Here is an 18924-nt window from a genome sequence, read left to right on the forward strand (position 1 = left end):
TAGAAGAGCTTAATATTTTATTGCTACTCTACAATTAATCTGCAGTTGCAGATGGCCTCTAGAGGGCAACAGAGGGATAGTTCTACATCCTGGCTGTCTTTCTCTTCTGAAGGCAACAGCAAAGGTCTTCTGAGGAAAGTGGCTTATCTGGAGTGGGGGAAAGAGGCAAGATGTTTGTTTTTACTGAAAAGAAAATTAAGTCATTTTAAGGCCTGCCCCAGAATCCCAGCTTGAGTTTGTCCCCTACTTATCTACATTGTCCATTCATACTGCAAGAAATTGCAAGCTCAGGACACACAGTGTGCACTGTGCAGGGGGATATTGCTTCGGACTTGCAACAAAGTCTTTCTTTCAAGGTTATCTACTGAAAGTGTTTGCATTTGTGGAGTATTAATCAAAAATATCAATTAAAAACAAAATTGCAAAACCTGGAATGAAACCAGTCATTCTAAAACAATTATACATACTAACAGCATGTGTTAAAATTGCATGCTAAAATGGGCAGGCTTGCTGGAAGAAAAATGCTTTTAGCAGTCGCTGAAAACAATACAGTCTACTCTGCGAACATCTGCTTTGTGTATGATTTAGCTGGATCTCACCCAGTGTCTCTGCAAAATAACATATGGAAATGACTTCCCTATAATATTGGTAAGAAGCTTTCATACAATGCCTTGTGAAGCTTTTTCCTGTTGACTTCCAGGAAAAGCCAGCTAGTTCCCACCCTTCAAGCCTTGGCTTGACATACTTACCATTCACAGTGATCACTCTCCTCCTCATCACTGTCCACATGTGACTGTTCTTCAGGAACCTCCTGGTTGTCCTCATGGTTGTGGTGTCCTGTTTCTTGCTCAGGGAGGTCCTCTTCTTTCTGGGGGACTTCTGGTTCTTCTTTCTTAGGCGTAAGCTCTTTAGGGCCTCCAGCCGGTTTGAAATTGTCCACCTGGAACACCCAGCGTCCTGGCACATCCACGTTGCTAGTTTTTGTAATGTTGATGACTTGAGGAGTGCGGGAGCTAGGGATGTTGTAGTAGTTCTTGTCATCGCCGCTGTTGAAGCCGGCCTGAAATAACCACAATACCAGCCTTGATACATGCATAGCAGTCAAATGCTGCTTTGTGGCAAGAAGCAACAACACTTTGGACTTCCAGGGAATCTTCCCAGGGTCTCTCCCTCTCAGGGATGGAGTCCAAGCACTTGCAGGATGGACAGGGTTCCTGAACTACTGCAGGAGCTATCAACAAACTGTTTGCTCTGCTAGAGACTTCCACTAAGGTGGGCTCCCTCAAGGAAAGTGGCTTTTTGCTGCAGAACTACTTAAATCAGGGATGAGGAACCTTGGCCCTCCAGCTGTTGTTGGGCTCCAACTCTCACCCGCGGCAGCATGATGGGCTTTGTAGTCCAACAATATCTGGGCAGCCACAGGTTGCCTATCCCTGACTTAAACTTTTCTTTGGTTCCAGTAGGTGTGGGGAACTTGGACCAAGCTGGCTGTGGATGGTGGGGATTGTAGTTCTGCAACATCTGAAGGGCCAAAGATTCACCAATCCTGCAATATCCAAGTTTCTTGCTTGTCAGATATTTGGCCCAGCACTGTTTCCATCCACATAGTGAGATGTCCAGGGTGATCATTTGCTGCTTTGCCACACCTGGTCAGAAATATCCCTTAGCAAGATGGAAGGAAGAGACAACCCCGACCAGAAAAGAATGGCAAACCAAGTTGATGGACTATGCTAAAATGGCAAAATTAACTGGGAAGTTCAGGAACCAAGAAGACAAGAACTTTAAAAAAGAATGGGGAAAGTTTATAATTTATATACGAGATCATTGTAAGCAGGCTAAAACATTGGCAGGATTTTACACACACTTGTAATGTAACGAAATGCATGGATAATTTAGAAAGATAAAAAAGTGAAGAAGTATTGATATGCAGCAGGAAATATAATCAACAGGAGCCTTGGAAGGGATGGGGGTTAGTCAGGAGATTCGGAGTAATCTCGATATTTGGATTCAGAATAGATTTTGTTGTATGTTTATATTCTTGAAAATCAATTTTTTTTTTCAGAAAAAGAAATATTCTTTAGCAAAATGTTAGGATTGCTGATTTGCACCCAGGTGGCTTTGGCTTGGTTTCTGCGATGAGAACTGTAAAATATTTTTACTGGGAGACCCCCATGGCTCAACTAGCAGAAGATCCTTGGCATCCCAAGTTGGAAAGGACAGGTAGCAGCAGAGGTGGATTTGGGGGAGTGTGGCAACGGTGGGAGCAGAGACTTGGGGTGCCACAGGGGACACTGTAGCAATGATTTAGAATACAGCACAATTTTAGCGTCACACAGGGCACTGCTGTCAGTGTGGAAGATCTGTCCCTGAAAGCCTGGGCAGGGCTGCAACTCAGTGGTAGAGCTTTGCAAACAGATAGTCCCAGGTTCAATCCCCAGCATCTTCAGGTAAGGCTGAAACCCTGGAGGACCACTGCTAGTCAGAGCAGACGACAGTGGGTTCAATGGGCTAATAGCCTGACTCAGTGTCAGCCACTGCCTGTTAAAGGAGACCACTGTAGACCAGACCAACGAAATAAGTCAGCTAGCTGTGTTCCCGGATTTGAATGGAAAGGCATTTCATTCACTCTGGCAACATAAGGGACTCTGAGCAGCTCTTCTGAGAGAACCTCCTGGAACCAAATTCTCGGCTCACAGCGTGGGCCTACCTGTGCTGGGATTCCTCCTAAACCCGTTCTGGGATTTCCCTGACTTGCTGCCCCTGTAGTCCATTGGATGACTGCATAGTTGAGCATCATAAAGGAAACATGGCCATCAGTACATAAGATAGCCTGGAAGGTGTTTACCTGGAACAAAAACAAGCAGAAAGAGTGAGGTTGAGAAGACACACAATGAATTTCATGGCAATTTGCTTGGCCTATGTCTTTTCCTCTTTGCTGTAGCTGCTGGCTGGCTATGCTCTTCCATGTGCATTTGGCTTCCTGGTGCTACAGCTGCATTTAAGAAAGGGATGCATGTTTTGACAAAGTTGGGAGTTGCTTATGATGGGCAAAATATCTATAGAAATTAGGGTTGCTTTGCACCTTAATTTCAAGGGTAGCTTCCTGGGGAAACAGTTCCTATTTCTGGTATATGTTAACCCTAAAAGGCCTACTCAACTCTTAATTCTTTCATCCCCAACCATAATGGGTTATGATTGGGAATGGTAGGTCACGACATCCAGAGGGCATCATGTTGGGGAAGACCGATGGATAGCTGTATGTATTTTGTGTGCTATACTTTTAGTGACTCTGATTTCCAGTGACTCTGAAAAGTGAGCATGCAAGCAAAAATTGGTGGTTATGTTTGAGGGTAGTGCAGCCCTGGAGTCCAAGGCATCTCTTCCAGCCATCCTTCAGCTGATGGATCCCAGTCTTTCTTCTCCCCTCTTCTTCTTTCCAGAACGCCTTGCTAAAAGACTCCCTTTACCTGTCACCTCACACCCACTTACCCTGGCACCATCTGCCGCCCCAGTCCAAAGGATTCCTCTTGGATGGTCCATCAGCACCTTTTGTTGTGTTAACAGATTTGCTCTTCACTAGGCCAGCCAAACTGGTTAGCATAAGCAAGCCCAGGGATCCCTGACACAGCTCTGCATCTTGTTCTTTCATCCACATCCCAATTAATCAAAATCCTACCATTTATTAATTCCTATGGTTTAGGCGGTTCCCCCTCCCCAATCTATAATAACACTCAGCTACTGTAGATGGACCAATGGTCTGACTCAGCTAGAGACCCAAATTTGGGAAACACTGCTATGTGGTAATCTAGTACGGAGACCTCCAATGCCTGTATCAGAGCAGACAAGGTCCAACTGGAAGGAAGATGCCCGAGCAAATTAGGATCTTATTTATATGCGGAATGACTTACCTTACTGGACAAAGATCCGAAATAGGCTACACGATCCCAGGTGGCAATGAAGAGCCAGATAGCCGTGAAACTGATTTCAGGGAAGTAGTTATTAATGTCCCGGGTGACATTTCTCAGCAGTTCTGGTTTCTGCGTCTGCCGGTAATAGACATGGCCACCTAGAATAATGTTGGCATCTGCCCAGTAAGGGGCAACAAAGGCCTTTCCGTCTACCATGGGGATGGCTTTGGGGGTGTACTCTGGGACGGGCACGGAAAAGGAAACCACCCCATTGTTGTTGACCTGTGAAGGGGCAGAGAGCAGCAACGTAAGCAGAAACAGCAAAAGGCTAAAGTGCCCCCAAGCAAACCATCCCAAGAGCTATTTCCTTCTCACTGCTAAGAATTTTCAGTTTCTGATCTGAATCCTCCGGGTATCGGCTCCTAGACTCTGGGAGCAGCACAGTGTAACAGACAAAAGGGGTCGATACCATGACTGGGAAGTGAGACTGTGCTGCTGGTTCTACCACTTGGGTCATGTGCTCAGGCTAGCTGCACTGCTGAGGACATTCTGAATGCACATATCTGAACGAGAGTCCCTATTCAGCAGCTGGTTCATGCATTATTATTATTATTATTATTATTATTATTATTATTATTATTGTCATCATCATCCTTCATCTGAGGATCACATAGCAGTTTACAATATAAAAACACAAAAATGCATGCCATAGTAACAAACCAAAGCAATAACCCCCACGTACATCTACCTGGGTGGATGGAGCAGCCAAGTAATTTTGTTGTCCCCGAGAGGGGGTAATGACAATTATTATTATTATTATTATTATTATTATTATTATTATTATTATTAAAAGGCCATAGATCAATTAGCCAAAGACCTGGGACCTTATTTTTGCTCCAGAGCTTTCCCTGTGAAAACCCACCCTTTAAGTGCTCTGACACAGAACTTCAAAGCATTGGTTTCTGCCTGGAAAGTGCGGGGCAAAAGATAATAGGCCTCTAATCACAGTATTGGCTATCTGTTCTTCTGGCTACAAGAAGATGGAAGTTTGTAGGGTAATGGGCAGAACATTCGAGGTTGAAGTGGGAGAGTGGTCACGTTCCCCTTTCCTGTGATTCATTCTTGCTTTGTGCCAAAAGGGATTATACGTACATAAACGCTGTGGTAAGTCTTGTCGTAGAAGGTGAAAGGTACCAAAATAGGAATCTTAGGGGACGTCCCGTCATCTGCTATGGGGTTCTTCATATCTCCTGCAGCTTCCCCATAGGGATACAGGAGGTGCTCTGGACAGAAAGGAGAGAAAACACTTTGATGCCTCAAACCTGACACAAACCTATGAAAATTGGGGAGGGATGCTGTTGTGTGGCATAACAGAGCATCCTCAAAAGGAAGGAAACTGTTCTCTATGTTCTCACAGCTACCAGATTCTGGAAGGAAGGAAGATTTGCACAATAGTGACCCCCTAAATACTCTGCTTAAAAGTTTTCCTAGGTGAACCTCCATCTTGGTCTCAGTAGTTGTTTTATGCAGACCCTCCAAGTGTCCCTATTTTCCACAGACAGTCCCAGATTTACAGAAGCCGTCCCAGTTTCTGATTTGATCCCAGAATGTCCCACTTTTCCTTAGGACGTCACTATTTTCATCAGAGAAATGTTAAAGGGTATGGAGGTATGCCCTTAGGCAAGGAGAAAGGTGACTATACCACCTTTAGAAGACATCTGAAGGCATATAGGGAATGTTTTTTTTAATGTTTTATTATATTTTTTACATATGTTGGAAGCTGCTCAGAGTGGCTGGGGAAACCCAGTTGGATGAGCAGGGTAGATGATGGTTGTTGTTGAATAGAATGTCCCTATTTTCATCAGAGAAATATTGGAGGATATGTAGAAGACTTCAATCAGCCCATCATTATCTAAATCAGTGTTAAATAACTCAGGTTTCTAGAAATGCTATTTCTTTGGAGAAAGCTACACCGACACCCCATGAGGGTCAGACTTTACCATTGGTTTCTTTTGTTTCTTTTATTGTTACTTTTGTTTCATGCAGCCAAAAAGTCGAAGCTGAACCTATAAGAGAGAAAGGAAAGACAATGGTGAGTCTTCAGGGGAAGAGTGCTGTCTCTTCTGAGAAGCTTTCTGGGTCTGTGGATTCCCCTGGGGGATCTCACCACATCTATCCATCAATTTAGCAAGGCTTTGCAGCAGCTCCCCAATTTGTAATGGGCCTTCTCCACTTCTCTGCGCTTTTCACTTGTTCTTCGTCTTGTTTATGCCTCTTTCTCCATATACCAGCTTCCAGTGAGACTCAGATTGCTGCCTTGGTTCAACTTACCTAGCAGAAGTATCAGGAAGGCAAAGGAAGTCTTCATATTGGCGTCTCCTTCCCAAGAACAGCATATGACAAGCAACATCCCAGGAATTGAGGAGAAAGGAGAGGGCATATAAAATTGAATTAAGACATGAATGCAGGAGGGAAAGATGCTTTTACCAGTTGTGTGTATGTCCCACCACCCCCACTCACCCACATCCCATTAAAGCAGAGGTGGGGGGCCTGTGATCCTCCAAGTGTTTTTGGACTCCAATTCCCATCAGCTCCAAGCGGTATGGCCAATGATCAGGGATAAGGGGAGTTGTAGTCTGCAAACAGCTGGACCGTCACAGGTTCCCCCTTCCTGCATTAAGAACACAATGGATCACACTTTGGGGGTCTGAGACCTGCCTGTCAGTTCCACTCTTCCCCATTGCTATTGTGAAACTGGCCAATGGTTGGAACAGGAAAAATCTAGTGCTCCTCTGAATTTTCGTCACTTGAAATCTCTGACCATGCAACTCTAGGCATTTTTACTTGGGTGTAAGCACTAGGTACTGTATTTTTCGCTCCATAAGACGCACAATTTCCCCTCCAAAAGGGGAAATGTGTGTGCATCTTATGGAGCGAATGCAGGCTCCTTGGCTTCAGCGATAGCAAGGCGAAGCCTCTGAAGCGCAGTGGGAGCGCTCCCGCCGTGCTCCGGAGGCTTCTCCAGGCTTCAAAGATAGCCGCCCGAAGCCTCTGGAGCACAGCGGGAGCTCCCACTGCACTCCGGAGGCTTCGGGTTCCTGTCGCTGAAGGGTAGGTGCCCCTTCAGCTAAGGGGCAGCGCCCCTTCAGCTAAGCGGGAGGAGAAATGGAAGGGGCTCCGTTTCTCCTGCTGCTTCACTGAAGGGGCGCTGCGCAGAAAGGGGGAGAATTATTTTTTTCTTGTTCTCCCCCTCTAAAACAAGGTATGTCCTATGGTCAGGTGAGTCCTATAGAGCAAAAAATACAAAAGGTGGACAGGATTACAGCCTAAGTGTTTTATATATTTCCCAAAGTTACTTGATGTGGACATCTGGATTTCACACCCTGCGGTATTTTGTTTCAGCATTTGATGTTCGACTAACGAGGTTTGATTTCAGAATCTGATATTTGCCTGTGTCTGATAGCTCTAAGCACTTTGCATATCCCAACAATTTACCAAAGAGTTTGAATTCTGAAGCAAAGGATGTGGCAGGAGGGTGGGGGGGGAGCTTTTCCAGAAATCAAAGCGATAGAATTGGGAAGTTTGGTGCATTTCCAAGCATTTCCACCTTAGGAAAATGGAAGGTATCATCAGGAGGTCCTGAGCGGCACTTAACTCTTGCATTGCAAAATTCCCAACAACTATCAAAAGTGCACAAGATGTGGACTCATTCTGTGAAATGAGGTAGCCCAATATACAGTGGTACCTCGGTTTAAGAACAGTCCTGTTTATGAATGATTCGGTTTATGAACTCCGCAAAACCGGAGTAGTGTTCTGGTTTGCGAACTTTACTCGGTCTATAAACGGAAACCGAATGGTGGAAGGGCACCGGCAGCAGAACACCTCATTAGGGAAAGCATGCCTCAGTTTAAGAATGGTTTTAGTTTAAGAAACGGACTTCAGGAACGGATTAAGTTCGTAAACCGAGGTACCACTATAATGGAAGGTGGGTGGGTGTTCCATTGGAAGCACACATAAGGGGGTCATAGTGTTGTGCCACCCCACCAAAGATGTGCTCACTACCCATAACACCTACCCCTCTCCCCATCGACCACATTTAGGAGCCTCTGTGGTGATTTGGTCATTTTAGACTCTGGACTTTATGGTCTTACAGCCATCGCCCTCTTAAGATGACAGCGTTTATCATTTCACTGCCTTCAAAATGTAGTAAGCCAGCTCTGCTGTGCTTGGAGATCTACCTGCTCATTCTGATTGCTGGGTGGGGAATAGACCTCTGCCCCCCAAGTCCTGCTTCGATGGCATAACCGGGCAGTTTTTGTGCATGTTCGGATTGATGCGAGCTGGACAATTTATTTCACAACATTTATATACACCTTGATTGTAAGAAAACCTCAAAGTGATTTACTAAAAAAAAAAAAAAACCCACTGAAAAGAAAGTGAAACCACATATTTAAACCACCCAAAAATAATTAAAATCCAGGACAAAAATGCTTTAGCAGACACCGAAAAGAGTACAGTGAAGGCACCTGCCTAACGACAACAGACGGAGAGTTCCAAAGTGTGGCTGCCTCACTTGCATGTGAACGGGAAAAGTTGGGTCTCTCCCTCATGCTGAGAATCCCTAGGCATGTTCACAGCTTTGCATGTATAGACGCTACACATGGCTACCTCACATGTAAATGTTGGGTTATGGGGCCAGCATGTATGTTGACAGTGGCAGGTTTTTTTGTGGGGGGGGGGTAAGCCAGCTAATGCACTGTACTCACTATTGTCTGTCCTCATAATTACAACTTGCCCCTTCCACTTAAACCCCAGCATTTGAACCCAAATCTCCGCAATCCAATATCCACATGCTATACCCTGCAAGTGTCCCAGGGGGAAAACAGAACATCCTGGGTTTTTTTGCACAAGAGCATGGCGGCCATTCTGAGCACTGTGATCTCAAGCGGGTCATGTGACTTTTGTGTGACACGCATCCTGGTTTTGGGACATGCCATTCACTAAGCTATTTCAGATGTGCTGATAACCTGGAAATGGCCCAGGAAGGTTTCTGTCTCAATGCAAACAGCAATGAGGAAAGGGTGCTTTTTGTTGGTATCATGGCAGAGGTAGGAAAGGAGTAAAGCCTTTTGTGCGCCCCCTCTCCCCCCATCCCTCCGTCTCCATCCATTGCAGTCCCAGTTGTTGCTAAGGCTCTCCCACGCTGCTCTTCATGTAACAAAAGCATGCAAGTTAATTGCATTCAATTTCATGTCAAGCATGGCCGTGTTCTGTGTGTGCATATGTAAAAATACCTGTCTGTCTTCATGCTCCTGATATCTTGAGGATGCGGACATTTCCACTTGCCTTTAGCCCCTTACCTCACTTACCTTTCTGCTCCTTTCTTCCTCCACGTCTGTTGTTGCCCAGGCTCAGACATCCCTAAGGAGTCTCTTCTGGTTTTATATATACAGCCCTGCAATATTTCCACACCCAAGTTCCCCCGTAAAATTGACCTGCCTCCCGACTGCTCTTCCCTTCCCTCTGACCTGGCCTGATGCCCTAGAGGGATTCCTAACTCAATGGCAAGATGGAAGCCTTAAATCCACTCTTAATCCATTGTGTATGTTTTAGGGGTGTGCGCAGGCCCCAAGATTTGTCTTGTAGCTGAGTCTGTGCATTTTAAAATTACTGATCTGTTTTCAGACACTCTACTTTTCCCGCTTCGATCTTTAATTTGGGTTCTGAGTTGTACCAAATGAAGTTCTGTGGTTCCCCTTTCACTATAATGGGAAATCTAAAAACAGCTGTAACTCTTCTCCCCTTTTGACAAAGTGAGTGACATTTATGAGTCCCTTCAGAGCGGATTAAGCTTGCCAAATTGCAGTGGAATGGGTTCGGAAGCTTTTTATAAATAAAAGAGATTCACTTTCCTCCATAAGTCCAAACAAGGGCCACCATGGGGGTTACTTGCTCTTTCTTGCCTTAAATATAATTAAGAGGTAGCCAAGTATGTGCATTTTTGTCTTCATATTTTCCCCCCCAATTTTTGAACCTTCACACTGGCCATTCTGCACATGCTTCCTGTCTAGAACACGGCCTGTGAAGTAATGTGAGGTATATTTGCTTTTCTTAAAAAATGGCAATATCGGATTTAAAACAACAACAAAATACCTTAAATCAAGTTTGTAACTATTAAAAAAATATACCCAGAGGTGTGCTTTAACCATAAACCACCTCTTCAGTTATCTGCAAGCAAAATTTTGAATAGCCTCATCTTTCAAAGCTATTGAAACATTGTGGTGTATAGGAAAACACAGAGCCCCCAAATGTATCTTCTCAATTGTAGATATTCTCAAGTTTGCACCTCCTCGGCTCAGCACCCTGGGGGGGGGAATCTGCCCCCACACCCCTAACTTCGGTACTGGTGGGGGCCAAGAAACACAGTTGCCATGATGTCAGGGCACAAGCAAAGCTGTACTATAGACTAAGGTGACCATGTTTCACAGGCTGCTGTGTCTTCTAATGCAGATTTAGGGGAACCTGTGGCCCTCCAGATGTTGCTGAGCTGCAACTCCCATCATCTCCAGCCACTGGCCATGCTAGCTGAGATTGATGGGAGTTGGAGTCGACCAATTGACAGCTCTGTCCTAAAACATCCAGCCTGACTGTGTGGTTTGAAAGAAGCTCCTTCCTCAAGACCTCACTTCAGGGTGCTTTATCCCAACTTTATGAAAATCAGTATTAGCTGTCCTCCACCCTGTGTTCTTCTGACAAGGAGATCTAAGGGTCCCAATCTAGCAGTCCCAATTAAGAAAGCAGAAAACAATTCATTGCTGAGAGGGCAAGGCGGATGTGGATTAGGCCTTGATCCTCTTGTTTGCTCCTTTACTGAGAGAAGATCAACAAGGATTAGGTGAACATACAAAGTGTGGACTCTGCGCCATGATTTTCCCACTAGGCTTGAACTCCCAAATGTTTGCAAAAGGAGATCTGGATTGGGGAACAGGATCTTGCCACACCCCTGGGAATTGGTGTATTGTCCTCCGTCTCAGCAGTGAGCATCCACAACAACACAGAACAAGTAACAGGGCAAATGCACTAACTCTCAGTTGCCCAGCCCTGTAAATCCTATCTATATCACTTCACCAGGAAGCAGCTGTATCTCTTAAAGCAGAACTTTTCAAACTTTTCATGTAGCAGACAGGAGGTTAAACTAACCCCTTTCCAGACCCAGGAGGAGCATGGGGATCGTTTGCATGACACACCTTCACACTAATGTGTCAGGACACACAGCTCTGTCTTAAAGGGACCACACACCAAATATCTGGCTAAGAAACATAGAGGAACAGGAAACCATGGATAGAATAACTGGTAACTCAATATGAGATGGAAAATGAGGTCCCTTTTTTTGGGAATTAAGAAGAAATTAATTTAGTTCGCATTTCAGTGCAAAATTTGCGCTTCTCTTTTGCAGCATAACCAAATAATGCATACGAAGAGGTTTGCATTAGGGCTCATCCATACATTGGCTTGCCCCATGCCTAGAATGCACAGATCCAAGCAGTTTTCCAATTGACCCACTCCTTTTCTCTTTAGCTTTAAATCAGAACGAATGGCAGTCCACGGAAAACGTGATTGCCATTTGCTCAGATGGAGCACTAAAGAACGGTTTTCCCTGAGGGAAAGCGGCAAGGCAAGAGGGTGTGTGGATAAGACCTTAGTGAAAAGTGCATGTGCAAAAAATGCATTCTATTATGGGGAATTTGCTGGCAAGACTATATGCACTAGGTGAAATTGCATGGGAAAATGTGCACACTGGGAAGTTGTTTGCGTGTTGAGTCCCACAGTGCCACCCCCCAAAAATTCACACTTCAATTTTTGTTTAAGGTTTTTGGCATAAATTTTTGGCCACAACTTTATTCAAATACAAAAAATGTGAGTGGTTGCTTAGGCATTGGTTTGACTATCTGTCCTTGCCCCCCGAGGACAGAGCTGGCACTTCCGGGCACCACCGGAAGCCAGCGTGGGAAACAAGTATTGGGGAGAAGTGAGGATGGGAAACAGTCCAACACTTCTCACCCTCATGTTCCTGTGGGGCTTGCACAGCCCAAGCCCGGCTCCACAGAAAAGGACGAAAGAATGGCAAGCCCCTGGATTCCTTTAACGGAATTCCCTTTCCGCATCATTTGGAGGGATAGGCACCTTACCCCTCCAAGAACCAATTTAACCAATGCCTAACCGCCAACCTTACAAGTTGTGACGATTTGCTACGTAGTAGGCAAAAACCAAATGGCACCTGCCAATCAGCCAGATGGCAAAATTCCTACTAGGCCCCCGCACCAAGGCGGACGACCCCATGACAGGCAATAGCAAGGTCAAATAAACCACAGAACCACCCTATAAAGGGAGGGGGGCGGGTGATCCGATGCAAAACGGCCAAGAGATCGTCTCATCGTCTACTCCTAATATTTATAGACTTTGGCCCCTCCTTCGAATTGGCAACATCCAAAAATCCCCAGCAACCCAATTAACCCTTTACCTGTTTGGGTTCCAAATTTGCCTAGTCATGACCCGGTGGCCTGTTCCCCCAACCGCAACACATGCTCTCTGTTAAGGAGAACACGCTTTGGCATCCATCTGTCTCATGGAAATGTATGGATCATGATACCTTTAAAAAAAATGCCCTAAATATATACATTTATGAAGTGAACTGAATTTTAAGATTAACAAAATGCAAAACTGGGAGAAATCAAACTGACAGATTTTTGACACCGCATTCCTCATTTAACATAATGTTAAAGAGTCTCCCTCTTGCTGCTTCTCTTGTCAACCTCTCTCTGGTACAGTGGCGTTGCAAGGGGGCTGGGGGGCGTGGCCCTGAGTGCATTTTTTTGAGTAGGCACAACCATGCCCCCCAACAACAGGCTCCCTCACCTGAGAAATATTACAGAGGGGGTGGAATAGGACATCCCTATTTTCACCAGAGAAATGCCAGAGGGTGTGAGAGAGTGTTTGGGAAACTGAAAGTTGGTTATCAAGGGGTTGCCTTGCTTCTGTGAATCCCACTTTCGGATGAAATAAGAACCCCTCAAATCAGATTTTGACCTAGAGGTCACTGACACGGTAAGGACTCATCTGTGTCCTTCCATTCATATTCTGCTTTTTCGCCAGTGTTTCTCAGAAGATGAGAGGCAGAGTCTGGTCAAAACGCTGATCTCCTTCCTGACTTCCAAAGGTCCTGCTGTTCAGGTCTTGCAATGCACTCACATTTTAAAGTTGTTTGCCCATCCCATGTGCATATCTACGGCTCAGTGAATCTGCTAGGAGCTGATTCATTTGCTGGTGCACTGATCCCTGTGTAACTATTAGCAGAGAATAGGACTTGGGTGGGGCAGGACAGCCCTAAGCCCTTGGAGAGCCATCTGTTGGCACCTGCCTGGATTCAGTTGTAAGAAGAGGGTAGAGCCCCATATTGTTGCACAGTACTGCAAGCTCCAAGTGGCTGCAATTGTCTGAAATGACAATTTCTGTTTTTTGAGATCCATTCCCCAGGTCTGCTCAGTGGCATTTATCATTCCAGATACCACCTTGGAAGGCTGCCAGGCCTCAAGTGGGAAAAGTAGGAGTAGTTGTTGTTTTTGGATTAGGACCTGAGTCGGCACATCATCAAATAACTTTCGGGGGGGAGGGCAGGTGCCTTGGCAAGGCCCAGCATGGACACTTGCCCTGGTTCACCCTTTAAAAGGTTTATTTGGTCCCAACCTCTCTTGGGTCAGTACTGGGCAGAACCCACATCCACTAACATTTCTCTGATGAAAATAGAAATGTATTATTATTATTATTATTATTATTATTATTATTATTATTATACCCCATCCATCTGACTGGGTTGTCCCAGCCACTCTGGATGGCTTCCAACATATAAAAAACCATAATAAAGCATTAAACATTTAAAAAAAACCCTTCCCCGTACACGGCTACCTTCAGATAACTCGGAGGTCAGATAACTCCATACCCTCCAACATTTCTCCGATGGAAATAAGGACATACTAAGGGAAAGTGGGACATTCTGGGATCAAATAAGAAACTGGGGCAGCTTCTGTAAATCCGGGGCTGTCCCAGGAAAATAGGGACACTTGGAGGGTCTGCAGTGCACCCCATTCAAGCTGGCTTTCATGAAGGAAATGTGTGGAATAGCTTGCAAGGCACTCTAGTAGGAATGCTTACTTACTCTCTGTAGGCACTAAATAGCAAGAAACAGTGAGAGTAGGGACTTCGCAAGAGTAATGAAGACAGTCTTGGAAAGAAATGTTTATAATCCACAGCACCACTCTGAAAACCTTACCTCTCCTGAGCTATGTTATTGCAATTAAAAGTCACACATCAGCAACATTTTCTAGGGAGCTCAAAAGTAAAAGGAAACATAATACATTAAAAAAAATACAATAAATTGCCTGGTAATAGGATGTGGTTCTTCAGCAGCAGTAACAATGACTACATGAGACACAGAAGAATGTGGGGATACAGGTGTGCAGAAGGGACTGGAAGCCCTTATATTAGACATTGATTGGTTTAAATTGCATTTTTTGAAATGCTAAAGATCTGCCTTTCAGAAGATTAGAAGCAGGCTGGACCCCTGTTGCAGGGGTAATGTCATAAATATGCCAGCTCCAAGTGAAGGTTTTGCAGCTGGCTGCAAAAAGCACCCAAGAACGGAGAGGCTTGGATTTTACTAAGGCAGAGGAGAGTCAGCAGCTGCAGGCATCGCATGCTCCTGGACTTGAGCAGCAGACTGATAAGGCAGTAGCTGAGAGCAGGCTGAAACACAGCCAAAGCTCTCAGGGAGCACAGACAGGAACGAAAAGTGAGAGAGACAGTCTTTTGTCACAGGAAGGGGCTGCAGATGACCCAAGGAGCCTGAGACGTAGATGAATAGGACGGCTGCCAGACAGGAAACAAAACAAGAGACGTAAGGGTAACAGGTTCAGTATCTTCTCTCAACGCAGGAAGAACTCATCAGAAGGGTCAACTTAGGGATGATGCCGGTGTTGGGATGCAGCCAAGGAATCGGGGGCAATTGGCAGCTGGCTCCAGCCCACCGGCCGGTGTGCCAGGCAATCTCCAGTCTTTAGTGCAGCATCAGTGACTCAAGCTTCAGAAGCTAGAGCACGCTACTCAGCAGAGTAAACGCTACGCAACAGAAGTGGCAGGAGACGGCTGTGTGAGCATATTTACAAGCAGTTTATTCAGCGTACAGCAGGACAAAAGAAAAACATGTCCAATCTCCTTTGTGTCCCAAGCAAGACGCTAAAAGTGAAAGCTATACACAAACGGAAATTCTCAGCAAGCTGTGCTGGAGTGTAAACAGGCATGTGACACACAATAGTCATGCCTGTACTTAAGGTGGAACGGGATATCCTAACATCCGGATTCTTGGCTAGAGCAGTCCGGAGCTAATTGCTTGTTTTTACAATAAGTTCTCCTTTTTAATTACATACATTTACTGTGTTATCAAGCCGGGAACCTGGACTCCTAACAGGTATATCCAATGGGTGGAAATTGCAGGAAGGGAGATTCCCTTTAACCATTAAGAGAAACTTGCTAATGGCATGAGCTGTCCAACCGTGGAACAGGCTGTCTCAGGAGATGGCAGGTTGTCCTGTGTTGCAGACATTTATGCAGAAGCTGGGTGGCCATCATTCCAGGGATATTGGAGTTGCACATGTACCACAGATCTTGAGTAGAGCAGGGGGTTAAAATAACAGAACCGCAGAGCAGAAGGGGACGACAAAGGTAACCCCCTTTTACAGCACTACTATAGCCTAGAATAGAGGTGGCCATTCAGTAGCTACTTAAGAATCTCAGGTGAAAAATCACCCACCACTTCCTGAGCTTGAACAGCTCATATAGATACCAAGTCCTTCAGCTGACGTCCTTGGGGTTATAATTTGAACCTGCTGGTATATTCAAAGAATGCCGACCCAAATAAAAGCTTTCTTTTGGGTTAGGATTAAAAAAACAAAAATAAAAATGAAGGCACAAAATTGGGATATGTGGCAGCATTATTAATAACCCATTCATAATGCCAAAGAGATAATAATTAATAATTAATAATTAATAATTAATAATTAATAATTAATAATTAATAATTAATAATTAATAATTAATAATTAATAATTAATAATTAATAATTAATAATTAATAATTAATAATAAAAATAATAAAGCACCTTGACTACTGTAAGAAATAACAGGGGTCAGAAATTACCTCTTCTGGGTTCAAGGGTGTGAGGAGAACACTGCTGTATCTAGAAAGGAGCTGTGACCAAAAAGCAGGAGTGGATTTTTATGCCTGCAGGTTTGCACCGACGCAACAGAAAGGCGCTTTGTTGTCACCAAATTCATGTGAAAGGAGGGGTTTGGGGGGCTATGTAGTGATTCTGTGCTGGAAGATCTTGCTGACACTTTGGGAAGATAGCTGGCTCTGCGATCCTTAAGCAACATGGAATTTTTGCTAAGAGAGCAAGATGATGCTTCTGCCGGGTACATGATGTTCCTTAGGGAGCTGTCAAATGTATTAATTTGAAGATTGCAATAGATGCCTACTGAATTATTGGCAGCCATCACAACAGCTCATCCGGTCCTCACCAGACGTTTCAGTGCTACAAGGGCAATAGATTGGACAGCATTACTAAGTATTTAATTTTATCAAAATGTCTCACCCCAAACCCAGCCTGGTATCTAAAACCTCCAGAAGAAAAGTGTGTTCATGTCGATTGACACGTAGTAGTGTTTTTCTCAATGTGTCTTTTGTTTTATGTTTTCAGCGCAGCCTGTTAGGCTGTTTTGCATTTTCATGGAAGTATAACGTTGTAGAAGCAATCCTTGTGAATTCATGGGCTTTTCCATTGGGAAGGACTCAGTGCCTTACATGCCTTACATGCCCAAGGTCCCTGTTTCAATCTGCAGGGAGGGCAGTGAAAGATTCCTGTCTGAAACCCTGGAGAGGCTGATGGACCATTGTTGTTGTTGTTATTTTATTTTTAAAAAATTAATTAATTTTCACATTTAAACATTATCATCATATAAACCATAACAAACAAAAACAATTAAAATAGAAATTTCACATTTTCACACTATATTAAATCCATATTTTCGGATTATTCAGATCCCTTTATTCAGATCTCCATTTCCTGCCCTGGTTCTTTTATAATATCTTATATTATACATGTCTATGATTTCTTTATCTTTAACTATTTCCAATTTTAAATGTTTTTAAAGAGCTACTATTGTATTAACGTCCTTACAACGCTTTTGTAAATATGCAATAAATATTTTCCATTTTTTTTTTATATTTGTTGTCTTCTTGATTTCTTAGTCTTCCAGGTAATTTAGCCATTTCAGCATATTCCATTTATTTAAGTTGCCAGTCATCGTTATTTGGGACTTCTTTCCAATGTTGAGCTATCAATATCCAGGTGGCTGTTGTTGCATACATAAACAAATTTTGTATTCTTTTGGTATATCCATTCCAGTTATACCTATTAAGAAAGCTTCTGGATTTTTAACAAATGTTATTTTAAACTTTTTTTCCCCAATTCATTATAAATCATTTCCCAAAAACTTTTTATAACCTTACATTGCCACCACATATGGTAAAACGTACCTTCTACTTCTTTACACTTCCAGCACTTATTATCTTTTGTCTTGTGGAATTAGAGTAATAAACACCTCTTTCCAAGTCTTTGGTATTTCCCCTATCTTTAATATTTCGTTCATTACATTTTGTAGTGGGTGAATTAAGTAATTTTCTAAATTTTTGGGTAGTATTTTGCTGTTAGTCCATCTGGGCCTGGTGCTTTTCCTGTTTTTGCTTGTTTAATGGCATTTCTGCTATATTAATTGGTGCATTTAAAATATTCAACTTTTCATATGGAATTTCTGGCAACTTATTTTCTCTTATATTTCTTTCAATTTCTATTTTATCTCCTGGTCTGGCTCGGTATGGGTCCAAAAAATATCAGAAGAAAGCAACCACTAATGTTCCTGTGATAGTATGGTTGTTATCTACATACTCTTTGAGTTACAACACTGTGCAGGTGTGATGAAACCCAAGACACATGCAGCATATCCTATATAGAAGCAGGGGTTGTTTCTTTACAAAAGTCAGTTCTATTCAAGGAATCCTCTCTTTGAAGGACTATCCAAGTCTGTTTTAAAGGTCAATAACTGAAAAATCAAGAGTAGGGGTCTTGATGTTGCCTATCAACTGTGAGCACATGGAATGAGCAGCTGGTGCATTTCAACTTTTTTGGCGATGAGTTAAGTGGCCAACTTACCCATAAGTTTCTACCGTGTAGGAAATTTGTCTCATATGCAGTCACCTACACATTGCAAGGAACTCTAGTAGGAATGTTTACTTACTTACTCTCCATCAGCCACAGCAAAAGAATATAAGAAGCAGATATCTGAATGAGCCCTTAGCTTCCTTGGAAGACTGCAGGTTCTTAGGTTTATGCACGAGGGAGAAACATTTTTCTTTCACCACTTTCTCTACCCTGTGCATAATTTTATTGTTCCCTATCATGTCTCCCCTTACTTGCTTTTTTCCTAACCTGAAAAGTCCCCACTGTAGCAACCTTTCCTCTCAAAGGAGCTGCTCCAGCCCCTTGATCATTTTGTTTGCATTTTTCTGCACCTTTTCCAGATCTACACAATATCCTTTTCGAGGTGCAGCAACAATACCAAAACACAGTATTCAAAGTATGTGATCACACCATAGACTAGCATCAGACTATTGGCAGTTTTATTTTCAATCTCTTTCCTAGCATGAATTTCACCTTTTTTCACAGCTTCTGTACAATGGGTCAATGTCTTCATTGAGTGATCCACTATATAAAGTTAGGATTTCTTGCTTCAATGTACATACACTTACATAGAACAATATTTTCCATTTTAAGACCCATTTACCCAGTTTGGAACAATTCTTTTGGACCTCTTCACAATCCCTTCTTTCTTTTGTCACACTGAATATT

At 43.6% G+C, this 18924-nt stretch overlaps 1 protein-coding gene across 3 annotated transcripts in view; it reads right to left on the bottom strand.

The window, feature by feature from the left end:
• The window catches only part of LOC309375210 (alpha-tectorin-like), a gene marked incomplete at its 5' end in the record, with an annotated part of 20488 nt that continues 1564 nt past the window's right edge, over positions 1-18924 (bottom strand). Inside the window, 8 exons of one of the 3 annotated variants that reach the window (XM_081920792.1) lie at positions 1-147; positions 750-1060; positions 2708-2845; positions 3909-4190; positions 5061-5191; positions 5909-5974; positions 6240-6287; positions 9278-9854. In XM_081920792.1, the coding sequence (XP_081776918.1) occupies position 147; positions 750-1060; positions 2708-2845; positions 3909-4190; positions 5061-5191; positions 5909-5974; positions 6240-6276 (966 nt within the window). In that variant the 3' untranslated portion in view covers positions 1-146. Of the gene's footprint in view, positions 148-749; positions 1061-2707; positions 2846-3908; positions 4191-5060; positions 5192-5908; positions 5975-6239; positions 6288-9202; positions 9226-9277; positions 9855-18924 lie in introns of those variants that run through there. The other 2 variants (XM_081920793.1, XM_081920791.1) reach the window with 2 other exon arrangements.

This window comes from Podarcis melisellensis, assembly GCF_964234715.1.
Source record: "Podarcis melisellensis genome assembly, chromosome: 8".
Lineage (NCBI taxonomy): Eukaryota > Metazoa > Chordata > Lepidosauria > Squamata > Lacertidae > Podarcis > Podarcis melisellensis.